Source organism: Mytilus trossulus, chromosome 1 (genome assembly GCF_036588685.1).
Source record: "Mytilus trossulus isolate FHL-02 chromosome 1, PNRI_Mtr1.1.1.hap1, whole genome shotgun sequence".
Classification (NCBI taxonomy): domain Eukaryota; kingdom Metazoa; phylum Mollusca; class Bivalvia; order Mytilida; family Mytilidae; genus Mytilus; species Mytilus trossulus.
Genome location: NC_086373.1, coordinates 56,162,346 through 56,179,508, shown reverse-complemented (window position 1 = coordinate 56,179,508; position 17,163 = coordinate 56,162,346). Strand labels below are relative to the sequence as shown.

The 17,163-nt window shown below is 31.4% G+C and overlaps 1 protein-coding gene and 1 long non-coding RNA gene across 2 annotated transcripts in view; both read right to left on the bottom strand.

Annotated features, from left to right (window-relative positions):
• The window catches only part of LOC134708908 (sialin-like), a 34,550-nt gene extending 29,766 nt beyond the window's left edge, over nt 1–4,784 (bottom strand). Inside the window, exons 1-3 of the mRNA XM_063569327.1 lie at nt 4,635–4,784; nt 2,815–3,048; nt 1,970–2,057 (exon numbers count right to left, since the gene is read on the bottom strand). Of these exons, the coding sequence (XP_063425397.1) occupies nt 1,970–2,057; nt 2,815–3,048; nt 4,635–4,775 (463 nt within the window). The 5' untranslated portion in view covers nt 4,776–4,784. The remainder of the gene's footprint in view (nt 1–1,969; nt 2,058–2,814; nt 3,049–4,634) is intronic.
• A 162-nt stretch (nt 4,785–4,946) lies between these two features.
• On the bottom strand, nt 4,947–9,820 carry LOC134708897 (uncharacterized). The gene is made up of 3 exons (XR_010105896.1): nt 9,757–9,820; nt 5,315–5,380; nt 4,947–5,007 (listed from the first exon to the last, which is right to left on the bottom strand). It is a non-coding gene; the product is annotated as an uncharacterized LOC134708897 (long non-coding RNA).
• Between the last annotated feature and the right edge of the window lie 7,343 nt (nt 9,821–17,163).

Here is a 17,163-nt window from a genome sequence, read left to right as displayed (position 1 = left end):
GTCTAAAGGATTTTTTTTTTATCTATTTGAGAGGGGGAATGGTTTAAACAAAGATTTGGAGCATACCTATTTCCATGATGAGTTTTGATTGCATATAGAATAAATCAGTTTTAAAAACATATATGTGACAAACATGTTTCAAATATTACTATTTTGAAATTTCAGAATACTACTTTGATAAAAGGTGAGCAGTGTAATTCGTCTTACCAATAGTGTCAAATACTTTTCGGGTATTAGTAGTCGACATCAATTTTCTGTTCCGGAAAAAGTCAGCAAGCCAGCCTCCACAAAATACAGTTGCCCAGAAAACAATATATGGTAATGATGAAAAGAGTCCATTCTGAAAGTTAATTTTGAATCAGTTGAATCAGTACTTTAAGCCTCGGTCACACCTTACCGGATAGCACGAAAGGACGACGAGCGGATGAAAATAAAAGTTGTCCGTTGACAAAATTGTTATCCGTTGGGAGTACGTTGATGTACTGACCGAATAAAACGGACATGCAACGTACGAGAAACGGAAACGTACCGGACTGAACGGATGTCGAACGTACATCCAACGGACGAGTATCGCATAAAACGGACACCTAACAGAAGCTTATCGGATAAAATTGATGAACCAGATATACGAAAAAATTGTAGGCGTTAAAAACATACATGAAAATCGAAAAAAATATTAAAAATGTTTCTGTGTAACTGTAAAATTCGTTTGTTCTTCAAAAAACCGCGAAAGGCAGTGTCTGGCCTGAATAAGAGCTGCTTGATTGTGAAGACGTGCCCTTACTCTAAGATCGATTATGAATAATAAGAATTCATGAACCTTAAAAAATTTGACATACCAATAATTGGCATTTCTGACGCAAAATTTTCAATTGGCATTTATCCGTTTCAGATCCGTTCATGATCCGTTTCTCCATTATACGTCCGGTAGCAGTCCGTTTCTCATTCGTTCAACATCCGTTTTGTCCGTTAAACGTCCGGTAGAAGTCCGTTGGTGAATTTATCCCCCATACCTCCAACGGATGTATAACGGACACGTTACGGATACAAAACGGAAACGAAGCAGACGAGTATCGTACAAAACGGACGCCTAACGGATGCCTAACGGACGTTAAACGGACATTTTATCCGTTGGACGTCCCTTCAAAGTTTTAAACATGCTCAAAATTTTCCACTGGACAGATCGAACGTCGACGGATAAAACGTATGCTTAACGGACATGCAACGGATATGGACGGATGTCTAACGGATAAGAACGGTCGTCTAACTGACATGATCAGATTAAAAAAAAATATGAGGCGTCCGTTCGAGCTATCCGGTAAGGTGTGACCGAGGCTTTAGCTTGTTAATATGCCAATTGTATACTTAATTAATCAGAACATAAAATAATAAAAGCACATGATTTATATTTTTGACAACTTTAAGCATACATTACAATCAATTCCAAAGAATTGTATTCTGTAAACAGTAAATCAGTTTGAATATAATATGCCTTATACCATTACGAACTTTAGTTTGGCTTTGTTATTAGATAACACATTATTAAAAATAATCTTTGCCGGCTGTTTACAAACCAAATATAAAGTTGCTCCAACCCCCTGCAGCACCTGGCCATTGGACTCATTGTAAATATATTCTCGTTCAAGATATGTAGTCAAGCAGTTTTAATAGGCATGGAACTTTTAAAGACGAGCGTTCTGCAAACATGTATCGATCAACCAATCAGCCCATGCAACCGTCTTATATCGGAATTAAAGGGAAAGCGCGGACTGAAAGACACAATTTTTGCCATATTGTATACTTGTTAAATTGGAGAAATTGATACATGATAAGATAATACAACTGCGTTTCATTGTTTTTATGTGTATTTCATCAATTTGACAGCTTTGTTCAGCATAATGATTTTGTATTATTCATCAAAAATTCTTCCTTTATAAAACAACAAATTAAACGCAATCAAACTTCTTACCTGAATACGTCATTGCTGTGAACTTTGTTCGTTCTGACGGAGGTACCCAATTACCCAGGAGAGAATGTATTGCTGGAAACACTGCTCCCTATTATCAATGTTGATTTCAAGATTATCTTTTAAAATAACCTTATTACATATTACTTGTAACATTATGGAATCGGTTTCCTGGGTGTCCATGTTATATGATAAAACAAATTCAATGGGCTATGCCAAAACATATGCATCTGCATTAAAAGTATCGCTAGATTCTAGTACCATTAATGTGCATATGAGTATAACAATAATTATTAAGTGTTCTTATTACATAGTTGAACTGAAAGCCTATGAAAATAAGTTTATTTAATGGATATATGAGTTTACCCCGATCGTATTTAAACAATATCACCGTAAAATTTAGGATGTGCGATTAAATCTATATTGAGTCTATACTTAGTCTTAGAAAGACACTGGTAAACTTCCAAAACAAGTTTGTACATCTATGAACGATTTAAGTGAAGTTTGAAGTAACTTCTGGCAACAATTTTGTGTAATGATCCTGTATAATTGCATGCAAATTGATTATATATATACAGCTAAAAATAGTTACGTTCAAGTTTATTTTCGAAGCATGTAAAAATTAAGACGATATAGGTACCATTGAGACAAAACAAACGACTGTCAGAGTCTTCATCATGTAAATCTAATTAAATATCGGTCACTGTACGGCCTACCGCATAGCAAGCTTTAAAAAGCCTTGACATTACAAATGCAAATTAATATAAACCACAAAACTATGATTTATGTTCAAAACAATAAACAAAAACTGCATCGAATATATATATTTTATGCAATTTATTACTTACAGTACACATTCCGATAACGATCCTAACAACTATTGCAAATATAAAGCTAGTTCTACCAGCAAATGGAGTTAGTAATGTGAATATCATTGAAATAAACATGCTCCAACCAGTCACCATCTTTCCACCATATCTTGTAGCTATCCATCCTGCTGGCATCTGTGTTATCAAATATCCCCAGTAGAATCCACCAAGTACATACCCTTGTATCTCTGGATCCCAATTTAACTCACCACCCTAGGTAATAATCCAGAGAATGAAATAAAGACAAACTTTAATTTTAGGTCCTTCTGTAGGAAACAATCAGACAGTGTCGTATTTTCGTTAATTAACGTCTTCATAATCAAATAAAAAGACGATGGAAACAATGCACAATCTATCGTCGACCAAAGCGATCCGAGGAATGATAAAAAGGGAACTGGTGAGCAAAAGCTTAAATCATTTTCTAGAATATATAATTAAGTATGTATTTCAATATTTGGCAAAAGACACACGTAAAAGTTTTGGTCAAGTACAAGTGTCAATTGAATAAAAATGTTTCCTTTTTAAATTCCACATATTTCGTTCCGTCAGTCATGAAACCAAATAGTTATCAAAGATACCAGGATTTTAATTTAGTACGATTGACGCGCATTTCGTCTACATAAGACTCATCAGTGACGCTCATATCAAAATATTTATAAAACCAAACAAGTACAAAAATGAAGAGCATTGAGGATAAAAAATTCCAAAAAGGTTGTGTCAAATACTAAGGTAATCCATGCCTGGGATACGAAAAACCTTATTTTTTCGAAAAATTCTAAATTTTGTAAACACGAAATTTATATAAAAAAAATGACCACATTATTGATAATTATGTCAACACCGAAGTGTTGTCTACTGGGCTGGTGATACCCTCGGGGACGAAACGTCCACCAGGGGTGGCATCGACCCAGTGGAGTAAATAGTTATCAGGTACCAGGATTATAATTTAGTACAAAAATATGTTAGCCTTGAAACAATTCTTTATCATTTATAAACGTTGCATGAATACAAAAAAGTGCGTTGTTGTATGAAAACTTTTCATTGTTTTCCAGTTCAATCGTGCTTGATTTAGATAAGTATGGTATGTTGTTAGTAAGATAATGTTAACTGAACTGAAATACTGACTTTACTCTTATTTCCGAATGAAATATATATGTATTATGTATATGAATGATGTTGATATGCTATACAGTTTAAAATATCTTCATTTAAGTTAGGATAAATAGACGATATGGCTTAAAAATACAATATTAGTACTGATTTCATTTAATAACATAGTTGATTCAAAGGCATTTGTAAATCTCGTATTATTTTTAATTTCAGTTTATTGTGTACAATTTGGAGTTAGTTTTGTATGGCGTTCATTATCAATGAACTAGCATATATATTTGCTTAGGGACCAGCTGAAGGACGCCTCCGGTAGCGGGAATATCTCGCTGTATTGAAGACCTGTTCGTGATCTTCTGCTGTTGTTTGTTCAATGGTTGGGTTGTTGTCTCCTTGACACATTCCCCATTTCCATTCTCAGTTTTATTATAAATGACGTAAAGGAGTGGTGACTATTTATACAAATTGCCACGATATATAGTTTCAGATATGGAACTGCACGTTTGTTGGAACTAACACAAAAATGAACAATAAAAGCTAAACATGCAAATATAAAAAGTATATCTAGTGCAATTGTAATTTTCTTTTTGATATCCATTATGATATGTTTTAGACGGATGCGCTTGAGCCTATATGACAAAACTCTCTCTCACACATGTCTCTCCATCTCCATCTCTGTCGTATCAACTTACATGAATAGCAGACATATCCGATGAGTTATATTTCTGACGATAACAATTACTATCTTCATTCGGATTAACAGAGTTTTCAAAAGTATATGTCGCAGTCCGATTCACCATGCAGACAATCGCAACATTAATGTTGACAAGCATCGCATATAGATATAGGAAGATGTGGTGTGAGTGCCAATGAGACAACTCTCCATCCAAATAACAATTTAAAAATTAAACCATTATAGGTTAAAGTACGGCCTTCAACACGGAGCCTTGGCTCACACCGAACAACAAGCTATAAAGGGCCCCAAAATTACATACATGTTAAGAAGTCCAAAAAATCCTAAGACCGCTAGTGCAAAACGACTAGAACCCAACAGAGGTACGGATTCTACAAAAAAACAACAATGAAATAATTTTTATATTTTTTCATAAAAGTTGTTCCTGTTACATACATTTTTGCAATTCAGTTATTGCCGTTTTTAATACATATTTACCAAATGAGTGTTTTACAGGGCATCGTAATATTATAATGATTATGAATAAATAGAAAAAAGGTGTAAATACTGTTATAATTTGATATTCATTTCAAAGAGCTACTCATATCACTTTTAGAGACACATTTAAGGTTACGTAACAAGTAAATATTGTTTGAAAGAATATGCATTGTCTAATATTTAAAAGGAATATTGCATTACCTCTCTTAATCTCTAAATTCCCTTGTCCATTAGGAACCAGTGCATGCAATGCTCCTTCTTCCATTTCTGTAACAATATATTGAAAAACTGAAGATGCAAATATATCATCTGTTGAAAATTACTTCTAACAACCTGGTCTGTTCTTGTGAATCACTTTAGTGAGAACAAATAATGAATGACACAAATACCTAGATTAAAATCATCCCTTGAGTTGCCGATGTTGCATTCATGTTCTGTAGCGTAGAACCTCTACAGTTAACTTTGTGGGTTTCATTTTCCTACCAATTTAACACAGGACTTTGAAATTTGCAATTCAAAATTAACGTGTAGATGAGTTCTAGCTATTATACTCCTTCCCTTAAAAAAATAATCAGCCACCCAATTCCACTTTTTTTATTGTTTTAGGAGAACAATAACATATAAGGCTACTTTAAAGAAATTTTTTGAAGTGTCGAATCTTTTTTAACCAATATTATCACTTCTGCCCAGACAACTGTTACAAGCCAGAAGAGAGCTGCTGATAAAGATAAAATATTTTTTTAGGTTAATTGTAGAGAATGAATGATACTTTATAGATATAAGAAGATGTGGTATAAACGCAAATGAAACAACTCTCAATCCAAGTACCAGTTTGTAAAAGGAAAACAATTAATCAAAAGTAAAAAGTAAGGTCTTGAACACGAAGCCTTGGATTACATCTAACAACAACAAGCTATAAAGGGCCCCCAAAATGACTAGTGTAAAACCAATAAACGGAAAAATCAACGGTCTAATCTTTATAATAAAAAAAAGAAACGCGTAACACTTATGATCCACATCAACAAACGACAATTACTGGAAATCATATTCCTGACTTAGGACAGGTGCAAACAAATGCAGCGGGTTTAAAAGTTTTAATAGGTACAAACCATTCGCCCTTATATGATAGAATAGTGTAACTTCACAACATAGAAAGACACACTATGAAATATTAATTGAAATGGCTTACTCAACCAAAAGACATATAAGCATAACTGAAAAAGTTTCCAAGTTTGAAATTCGTTATGTCCTCATGTAAAGTTGACCTTAGCGGTATTTGGGTATATACGACATTGTGCGTTCTTGGTGAAGGTAAATTGAATAGTTTCTTTCGGATGCTTGAAGTTCATAAAGTGTTGTTTTTATTTTTTAAACCACTCGGTTTATATCGCGTATGGTGGACTATCAGTTTCTAAGCGTAGTATCGGTATGCATAAAGTGACATGATTTAAAATAAACCTGTCTTAAATCGTCCGTTTACAAATTTTGAAATTATTTTGAAAATCCGTAAAGCAAAGTTAATCTATGGGGGATTTGGCTATCGTATTGTTGTCATTTTTGTTCATTTCATCCTTCAAATTTTTAATCTTATAATTGCTTGGCTTTAAAATATTAGTCATTGAGTTTTAGAAATTATTTTGGACGCATGAAATGAAATCTTCACAGAAACCAGAATTAGAATGGTTGATAACACAACAATGCACACGCTGAAGGTCTCACTTGCTTTACTAACAATTTATTGTAGGTTGAAAGTCTAAAAGATATACCTGACACGTTAAATCCAAATTATCAAACCCAAGGATACATAAGAACAGAACATTTGAGGACATATATGACCAGCAAGGACCTTAAAAAAAGCCGAATCCTGTATCAAGTCAACTTTGCTTTGGATATTTGAACTTTAGTTTTATGATATAATGTATGGAATTTGATAAGAATATCTCGTTTTTATATAGATTAGGACTTTGTTTGTTCCTGTTTGAATTGTGTTGCACTAGTCATGATTGGGCCATTTGTAACTTGCTGTTCCGTGTTGAAGGTCGTACTTTGGCCTATCATTGATAATTTTTTATCCAATGAAAGTAACTCATTAACACTAATACCATATCATCTTCTTTATAACGCAGTTATTTCTGTTAAAAAAAAAGTCATTGCCTTTTTGTAAAGGTAAAAGAAATAACCGTATAAAAAAAAAATATATAAAAAAAATCTGTTAAATTTCTACAGTTGAACATTCCTGTACCAAGTCAGAAATATTACAGTTGTAAGCCATTCGTTTGAGGTGTTTTATCATTTGATTTAACCATTTGATTAGGGACTTGCCGTTTTGAGTTCAGAATTTTTTTATTTTACTTTTTGATATGCAAAAATGATAGAATTTAGAAAGAGAGAAGGTAAAAAAAAAATAATAGAGAACACCATGGTTGTACATGGTAAATAACGAAAAAAGAATTAGTTTAACACATTCCACAAAAAGCTAAAAATAGATAAACAAGAACCACATAAGAATTTGTGGTGAACTCATTCGGATAGAAAGATTCCGCTTCACAAAGTGGTATCTGTTGTTTTGATAATAATGCAAGTACTAATCCATTGATTAATAAAGCTGCAATCTTTTAACGGTCACAAAAAAAACAGATTCGCATTATTTTCCTTCTGTCGTTTTACCCCAAAACACTGCATTTACCCTAAAATAAATTTTAGAAATACGACAATATTGATACATGTATCTTCTAAATTAAATCAGTAATCATTAGCATTAATCAAGTCTTTTATCACGAAAGTTTAAATGTAGCAATAAAAGAGAAGAACGATTTCGACATAGTGCCTTATAGTGGACAATTAAAATCATAAGTCCAATATAACAAAGACTAAGACAGAAATAAAAGATGAATAAACAAATTAACGAGTCAACAAAACATTAAGTTGGAACTAAATATTGAGATAAACCATCCCTTTGACATACTGAAATGAATTCCATTCTAAAGAGATGGTCAGCATGCAGTGTATATTCCACTATAGTCCAATGCATCGGGGTTTTTTTCCCCTGTCAAAATCAGTTGAATCATAAATGACGATATACAATTCTTCTATAGCGGATTTTTAAATATATATAGGAAAATGTGGTGTCAGTGCCAATGAGACAACTCTCCATCCAAATAACAAGCTATAAAGGGCACCAAAATTACTAGTGTAAAACCATTCCGGGAAAACCAACGGTCTAATCTATATAAAGAAACGAGAAACGAGAAACACGTATAAATTACATAAACAAATGACAACTACAGTACATCAGATTCCTGACTTAGAACAGGTGCAAACATTTACAGAGGGATCCAAACCTTCTCTCTTTTATTTTCTTACCAATCGACATTATTAAATATATATCTGTAATTTTTTTGATGATCGATTGGCTATAGATAAGAAATAATACAGACCATTATGTATAAGTAATAATATCATAGCTTTTATTGAAAATCAAAACCCCAAAAAATCAACCTAAAAACTAAAATAATTTAATTTCTTTGCAAGACTGCTGATGAGGTTTGATTTTTATTTAAAGACATTTTAAACCTATGTAAAAAGAATTAATTGAAATATATACTAATCTACACAGGTTTATGACTATTTATGACGTGCCTAATAGATCATCATCTATATATTTTTGTTTGCATGATGATATTATTCTAATTTTGCACAAATCCTTTTGTACAGACAATAATCAAGAATGTAACTCATTTTGATCCTATGGACTCTTTGCGTGTTTTAAACAAAATAAAATAAAAGAATTTCCTTTAAAAAAATACCTTGAAAGAATGTTTATTATTAAACATAACAAACTTTCATCCTATCAATAATATTAAAATGTATCATTCGACCCTTGATAACTTATTATTATTTATGACATACATATCTAAGTGTGGTGGGTCTAAATCGCTTATACATATCTATTTACACTGACTTTTTGTTTTATAACGTCCTAAAATTGGTTTGATGACACGAAAAAAAGTGGTTTAAAAATCTGAGTATTCAGACAATACGAGACAGGTATATACGCTTGATGATTACGAATAAAGAACCCGACAGCTGATATTATCATAAATGTATCAGTTGGGAAAAAAATTACATTAACTTATCTAGTTCAGTTAAAATATAGAGCGGACTTATTTAATAATATTAGATTTCAACATAATACGTATTCAAATGTTAGGCAATATTTATATATTTTACCTATCGTGCATTATCTTGAAACAAATTCAATTTTCAAAGATCTGACCATAAAAAAAAATTGACATACATAAATGAATTAACAAACACAGCGTAAATTTAAATTACAGCAACATTCAGTGGTTACCCTGGATATTCCTTGCATTCATTTATTATTGAATTCTATTTTCACAGCTTGTATTGTTCAGACAGAATTTTGCTATTCATGTCATCTGGAATTATCTAAATATATGATACAGGTTTGGAATGTTTTGTTCTAATAAATCTATTATCACACTATCGTAACATTAAGAAGCTTACCGGGTTTTTTTTCATTTCATTAGTAATTCTTAAAAATATTATCTGTAAAAAGCGAACATTTTTTAGTTTTGAATAAAATGGTTTGTACATTACTTATTTGAAAATATGAACTTTACCTTCACACTGTAAGTTTGCAGTTACATAGAATGTCTTCTCTTTCAGAATTAGAACTAACAAAAGTATTGCATCGAAAATCAATTTCCTCGAATTAGCTGTCACATGACTTCAAATGATAGCAACTATTCGTTTCCTATTGATGGCATATGATGTCATTGTCTATTTTATAAAAATGAAAATTTTACATTTCTAAATATATTTCATTGTAAGATCTATATTTTATACAATTGCAATACTTTCGGTGACGGAAATGTATATATAGTTTGAATCAGAAATTCATTTTATATACATTTATCATTTTATTTAAGTCACAATGCATCCCCTATCTAAATATTATCGAGAAGTGCCGACAGAATTTGATAATAACCAGAAGGAAACAATGTCTTTTTCTATTTTTCTGCAAATGTCCCCAGAAATTAATACTTTTAGCACATATATTATATGTACAAATATGTGGGTTGCTAGATTAGGAATGTGTAAATACTTCTGTTAAACTACACCCCAAATATAAGTGGTTTTGTTTTAAGGAAAGGCTAACTACCTATGCTTAAAATACTCAAATTAGAATAAAGGCGAAATGGCCATTGTTATATTGCAGTTCGTTTCTGTGTGTGTTAAATTTTAGTGTTGCGTTTCTGTTGTGTTGTAGTTCTCTTCATATATTTGATGTGTTCCCTCAGTTTTAGTTTGTATCACGATTTTTTTTCTCAATTGATTTATGAATTTTGAACAGCTGTTTACTACTGTTGCCTTTATCTATCCTATTCAAAACAATTTACAATACTTATAAATTATCGTTGATTATCTCAACGAGATTGATTTTCTCGCTTGAGCTGGCACAGCGAAAGTGAGAAAAGCAATCGAGTTGAGATGACCAATGATAATCTGTTTATCGCTGTTTTACCTATGACGACGTTGTCAATTTCAATGTCAATTTCGTTTGCAACGCCACGTTGTCTCCTTAGTTTCTAGCGATAATTGTTCCATCTCAAGCGAGAAGCATGATATGAAATTATCACAAAAAAAGATCAAAGGAAAAATGCACAAAATAGCGATAAATGGTTTTATAGATATGAAATAAGTAAGGGAAGTTTAAAATGAAATAAGGAAATCAATTTTGGTATTTTCATAGGCTTGAAATCGAAAGAAAAAATGTGTTTAATTTTGGAAATAGACTAAAGTTAAAATAGCAAATTATGTAACGAGATTCATGACTGCCTGTCACAGGAACATTCAAGAAATATGTTCGCAAGGAATAAGGCATCATTTGTATTAATTTTTTTTATAGTTTTATATTTCTGAACACTTTGTGTGTCATGATATAATTTATTTAACTTAAGAAATGTTTTCATTTTAACCAAAGAAACTTGACAATAGAGCTATACATTTAAATTGCATGTTTTTGTACCTGGAACTAACCATTTTTTAACGAAAAAAAAACCAAATCTTTAAAACTCAATTCTTATCATGTTACTTATCTTTTATGTATAAGAACGTTTAGCCTGCTCCAGAAACTACAATCATTCCTTGATATTGAGTATTGTTTTACTTAAACCATTGGTTTTGAAGTCAATCATACATTAGCATAAAAAGATATCCGATGTATTTGAAAACGCTGTTGTTACCCAAGACATGAAAAAAAGATTTATAGCTGTGGGTCTACAACACGTTACAACAATCTATATGTAAAGCCCAGGTGGTCGTGTGGTCTAGCGGGACGGCTGCAGTGCAGGCGTTTTGGTGTCACGATATCACAGTAGCATGGGTTCGAATCCCGGCGAGGGAAGAACAAAATATTTGCGAAAGCAAATTTACAGATCTAACATTGTTGGGTGGATGTTTAGACGAGTTGTACATACATAATGTACACAGTCATTTATCACCATCATTGATGGCGATCCAATGGATAAATCTGTTGTAGAGTTGTCACTGACTCAGACGTACTTATAAATATAATTATTTTCTGTGACTGTATCTAACATTAATTTGTAGGATCCTTTACTATAGATAATTGATCTGATCTGTAACAATAACATCTCCATGCCTTATATATCATGTACTGTAGTACGCCGCTAGATTAAAACTGACGAGGAAAGGTAACACACGGCCACTGAAAGCTTTATTAGTAGAGCCCAGGTGGTCGTGTGGTCTAGCGGGACGGCTGCAGTGCAGACGACTTGGTGTCACTAAATCACAGTAGCAAGGGTTCGAATCCCGGTTAGGGAAAAACAAAATATTTGCGAAATAAAATTTACAGATCTAACATTGTTGGGTTGATGTTTAGACGAGTTGTATATATACTAAGTAAAATGTATGTAATAGTTTAATTGCAGATTTTGGTCTGTTTCAATGCACCCTTATTAATTCTACTGATCGATACCAAGCAAGTGAGAACGTTAGTTTAGGCATGAAACATGCTTCTGTTTTATGTCAATAGATGGTTGATATGTAGACAAACGCGATTATAAATTATAAGCTTGTATCTTTAATGAGATTAAGCATTAAGTGGTTCCTGTCGTTTTTTATGTAATCAGTTTAATTGCAGATCTTTCTATTTAACTGTACATTGACGATTAACTTTTCTTGACCGAATGCAATTTAAAGCTTGACATTTTAGTATTGTTTAGCTACTTGAATACTGTTAAAAACCATATTATCATCTCCAGCATCTATTTTGTTGTGTTTCGTTTTTTTGTTGCCCTTTATATTTCTGTTGTTTTGTTGTTTCCCTCCTATAGTTGATGTGGTTCCCTTGGTTTTAGTTTGTCACCCAGATTTGTTTGCTCCCAATCGATTTATGACTTAAGAACAGCGGTATACTTCTGTTGCCTTTGTTCATTTTTAAATCATGTTCATGCATAATGTTTATTTTATCAAAAAAACACGAAATGCGTACCTGAATTTGAAAGCGCAAATGCTTTTAGAAAATCCAGACGCCTTTTACCAAAATGTTAGCCTATCTATTAATCGTGATTTCTTCTGTTGCATCTCAACTCGCATGTTACTTCTTATGGGCAAATCGAAGTGTTAAAAATTAACCTTAACGTAAAAACAGAGAAAAAAACATACTAACAATAACAAGTAAATAGAACTAAAGTCTGGAACCTCTGTTAAAATATATATATCTGTGTTACCTAACTCATAAGGTCATCAAATTTTTCATCCTTTTGATGTTACCGAACATTTATCGTATCATTTATCTTGGATTAAACAAAAACTACTTAATAAATTTATCACAAATGTATAAACATATTTGTAATTAATTTGATAAAAGTAATGAAAACAGGAAAAACATTCACCAAATTTGTGCAAAACGTTACTTAGAAAAATAATGTATGTAATTTCTGAATACTTGGATATCAAAGTCTAAAGGCAATGTAAAAACAAGAAAGATTATCAGCAGATAACCTCTGATTGTCAATTTAAATTGATGAAAATCATATTTCAATACTATATATATATAAATATATAAACACACACAAGGTGTCAAATGTTGGATTATAAAAACTATATCAATGCTGGCAGTTTCTACTTATTATTGAGCATACTTTTGAGCATAAGTATGAAGTCAATGTAACAGTGCCAAGGAATTAATTCATGTGGAAAACTAATTTCACATTTCTTCATTTAAGAATAACATACCAGCGACATTAAAAGTCAACATAAAACTTTTATAATTTGATAATTACTGTAGGAGCATAACATATACCTCTTTAAAAGTATCACTTCGTATATTTGATTCAAACTAAATGACACTTATTTTGCAATAATGTCAAACCGTACTTCCACAATGTAATATATTTTCAAAAAATGTAATTTTCTGTATCTGAAACATTTTTGTTGATTAACTTTTCTTTAAATGAAATGCCCTTTATAATAAATAAAGTCACTGTACCCTACTGCGTATTAGGCAATTACTTCATTCTTTTGTGAAGATAACAACCATCATTCAGTTGTTCAGAAACATTTACATCTATATCAAGTCAGTTATACTTGAAAGACATATTATAAGAACATTTCAAGGAGTTGGGGTATTCAAATTTTAAAAAGGAAAGGACAAAGTCATAATACATATCCAAAGAAAATGACAAAGAGATAATCCATAATTCAAAACAAGAAGATATTTACACCACAAACTATTGTGGGACAATTTGAGTTACGGTCGCGTAGTATTTTTAGGCATGTTTATTGAGCAATACAACATTTCTGACTCACATACATGTCTGTGTGACAAACATACTTATACGTACGTAAGAATTCAGGCAATTTGTCTATAATCTCTTTCGTGTTGTTTTTGATTTAAATTTACATTTGAAGTCTTATTTGAACAATTACCTACTTAATTCATAATGAAAAAAAAAAATAATAAAAAGCCGAACTTCGAGTAAGATTTTTGACGCTTAAACATATCAAATGAATGGATAACAACTGTCATATTCCTGACTTGTTACAGGTATTTGGTGGATTAAACCTAGTTTTATAGCTAGCAAAACCATCTCAGTTGTGTGAAAGTCGCATAAAATTTCATTATACTGACAACGATGTGCATGTGAACATAACAGACAGACGTAATAAAAGACACCATTATAAATAAACAATTGTACAGCATCTTTATGTGTTTATGACAAAATGAGATTTTTTTTTTATTTTCTGCTCTTTCAGAAACATAAGTCTCTTTATTATCATAATGAAATGACCAAATTACATAAAGTTTTAACCAATTTACTCATTTACGCAGACTTTTTTTCTTTTATTCAGATACACAACTACTCTTGTAATAATCAGTTTCGTAGCTTTCTACCTGCTCGAAAACAGGTAATTAGGAAGTGAAAACAACACCTAAGACATAAGAAGCTTTTTTGATAGACCTTCATCAGGAACACTTTAACATTTTTAACATTTTAAAACCAGGGGTGACGAATACATTAATATTTCAGGCGTTTATGTCCATAAATGACCAAAAGATAATTCATTACAGGTCAAAAAAAGCTCGAAAGAGTTAGAACATGAGTGTTTAATAAACTTCATTAAAGATACCAAGCTTACCACTTGTAACTCCAAACGCACAATCGTCAACAGAACGTTTTTATCAATGGCTTTCAAAACAAACTATTCAGAAGGCCTAACTAAAGAGGAAGTCAAAGAAGATTTCAAACAATAAAACAGTTGAAATTTTGCAAAGCTTTGAAAGGTCAGGTCCAATATGAACGATGTTCCCAGGGTTTGGGATTCGGAGAAAAACAATTTTTGGGGTTTTATTTGGGGGGGGAAACTTTTTTAATAAAAGTTGTTTTATACTTTTGCATTTGCTAAAATAAATGTTTGAATTTTGATAATTATATCCTAGGGTGGGTAAAATACCTCTTAAACAACATGTTTTCTCTTGATTTACCTTGATGTACGTGTGTAATATAAAAAGATGACAGTCATACAATCTTTATTAAAATGTTCAAATTTAAACTTTATAACCTTAAAGTAAATAAATTATATCTTCAGTACAGGAAATTTTCATGCCTTTTTCGTTAATCATTTGCCCTTTCTGTATGTTGAGAAACATTCTTACAAAGACATTAAACCAGACAAAGTTCAATGATTATTTATATTTTTTTCTCATATCACTTTAAAACCAACACTTTGTGTAATTTTTATTTGTATTTCCGAAAAATGTATTTACACTTGCTGATAAACTTATGGAAGATAACTTACTTATGATTCAGTACTGAGGTACTATAAGTACTGTACTTTAAGTAAGTAAGCAGTCAGCTGTACATTCTGTTGTATAAGCATCCTGTTAAATACACGTATTCAATTATTTTCGTGGCGAGATATCTGATATTCAAACTGTTTTTGATAAACAGCTAAACTTACCGACTCATATAATTTTGTTCGTTTATAAGTGCCTAGAATATTTAACCAACGAGTAAATCCAACTTCAAGATAATAAAAAAGATGAAGAGTTCTTTTGAACTGCAAACGAAGTGAATCATTTATAACATGTAAGGCTAATACAATCAGAAAAACTGATATATTCAAGTTTGTCAAAATCAAACTTTGGAATATATAATATAAAGCAGGCATTTGAGCTCGTTTAAAACAAAATTGACAAGTGGTCTGAGGTCGTATATTATATAAGTTATCACTGCGTAATCGAAAAACAGGATACTATCGATATGAAATTAAGTGAAATTTAAGTACCAGGAAAGATGGAAATTTTTAGATATTTGAAAATATATATCTACGTTAATTGGGCTCTGGTGGACAATTGTTTCATTGGTAACCATGAGACTTTTTGATAATTTTGAATTATAAATCGGCATGACTACAGAGAGGATGAGACCAGATTGAGTAAACACTGCAATCCCAACTAGTATATGTTAGGAGATCTATATATACATTAAGCATTAAGCATAAAGAATATAAGTGCACACTGTGAAAAATATACAGTTGAATCATGCTTGCAAAAATAAAAAGATCTCAGTTTTTAAGGTGTATTTGAATAATTTTTTAATGATTTACATCTGATTAACATACGATCATTTTCTGTAAACTTTATACTTCAAATTCATGATTATTTCGTTTGAAACACTTATGTGTTTCTACCTCTAGTAAAAGATTGCCAGATTTGAAAAACTCACTTTATGTTATTGCTGATGTAAATCAATGTTGCGTCAGGTTAACTAAATACTTTATGTTAAATATATGAATTGGTCTATTATGCATGGTGTTTTTTTAAATCTTTATTTATATGATCTTGTGAGGATGTGTTTGGTTAATATGTTATTTCTTTAAAACTAATAGTTTTACGAACCAACTTTTTTTTATCGAAAGTAAATCTCCTGTCATATGATAAATAAAAATATCAATCATGTGTTCAATTTTGGTCATCAACGAAAATTTTCCTGTTACTAAATATACATTATTCTCAAAAGTTTATATTTTTTCTACTTTTGCACGACAAAAATATTAGTACAAAGATCAACTCTTTCGTATAATAAAAATAGTGGTTTAAGTGAACAACGTTAAAACTATTTTAAAGCCCAACGTATCCGAATATTTTTAATTTGTCCTTCTACAGTTTTTCAGATTTTTATGTTGTAACTTTTCAATTTTAATGCTATGAAACGGTAAATTATTATTTATCAGACTGATTATTTTGTTTATATAGATTAGACCGTTGGTTTTCCCGTTTGAAGGATTTTACACTAGTAATTTTTGGGCCCTTTATAGCTTGTTGTTCGGTGTGAGCAAAGGCTCCGTGTTGAAGGCCGTACTTTAACCTATAATGGTTTACTTTTTAAATTGTTATTTGGATGGAGAGTTGTCTCATTGGCACTCACACCACAACTTCCTATATCTGATTAGAATTATTTTCTGACTACTTAAATTTGCCTATACAGTTCAAAATT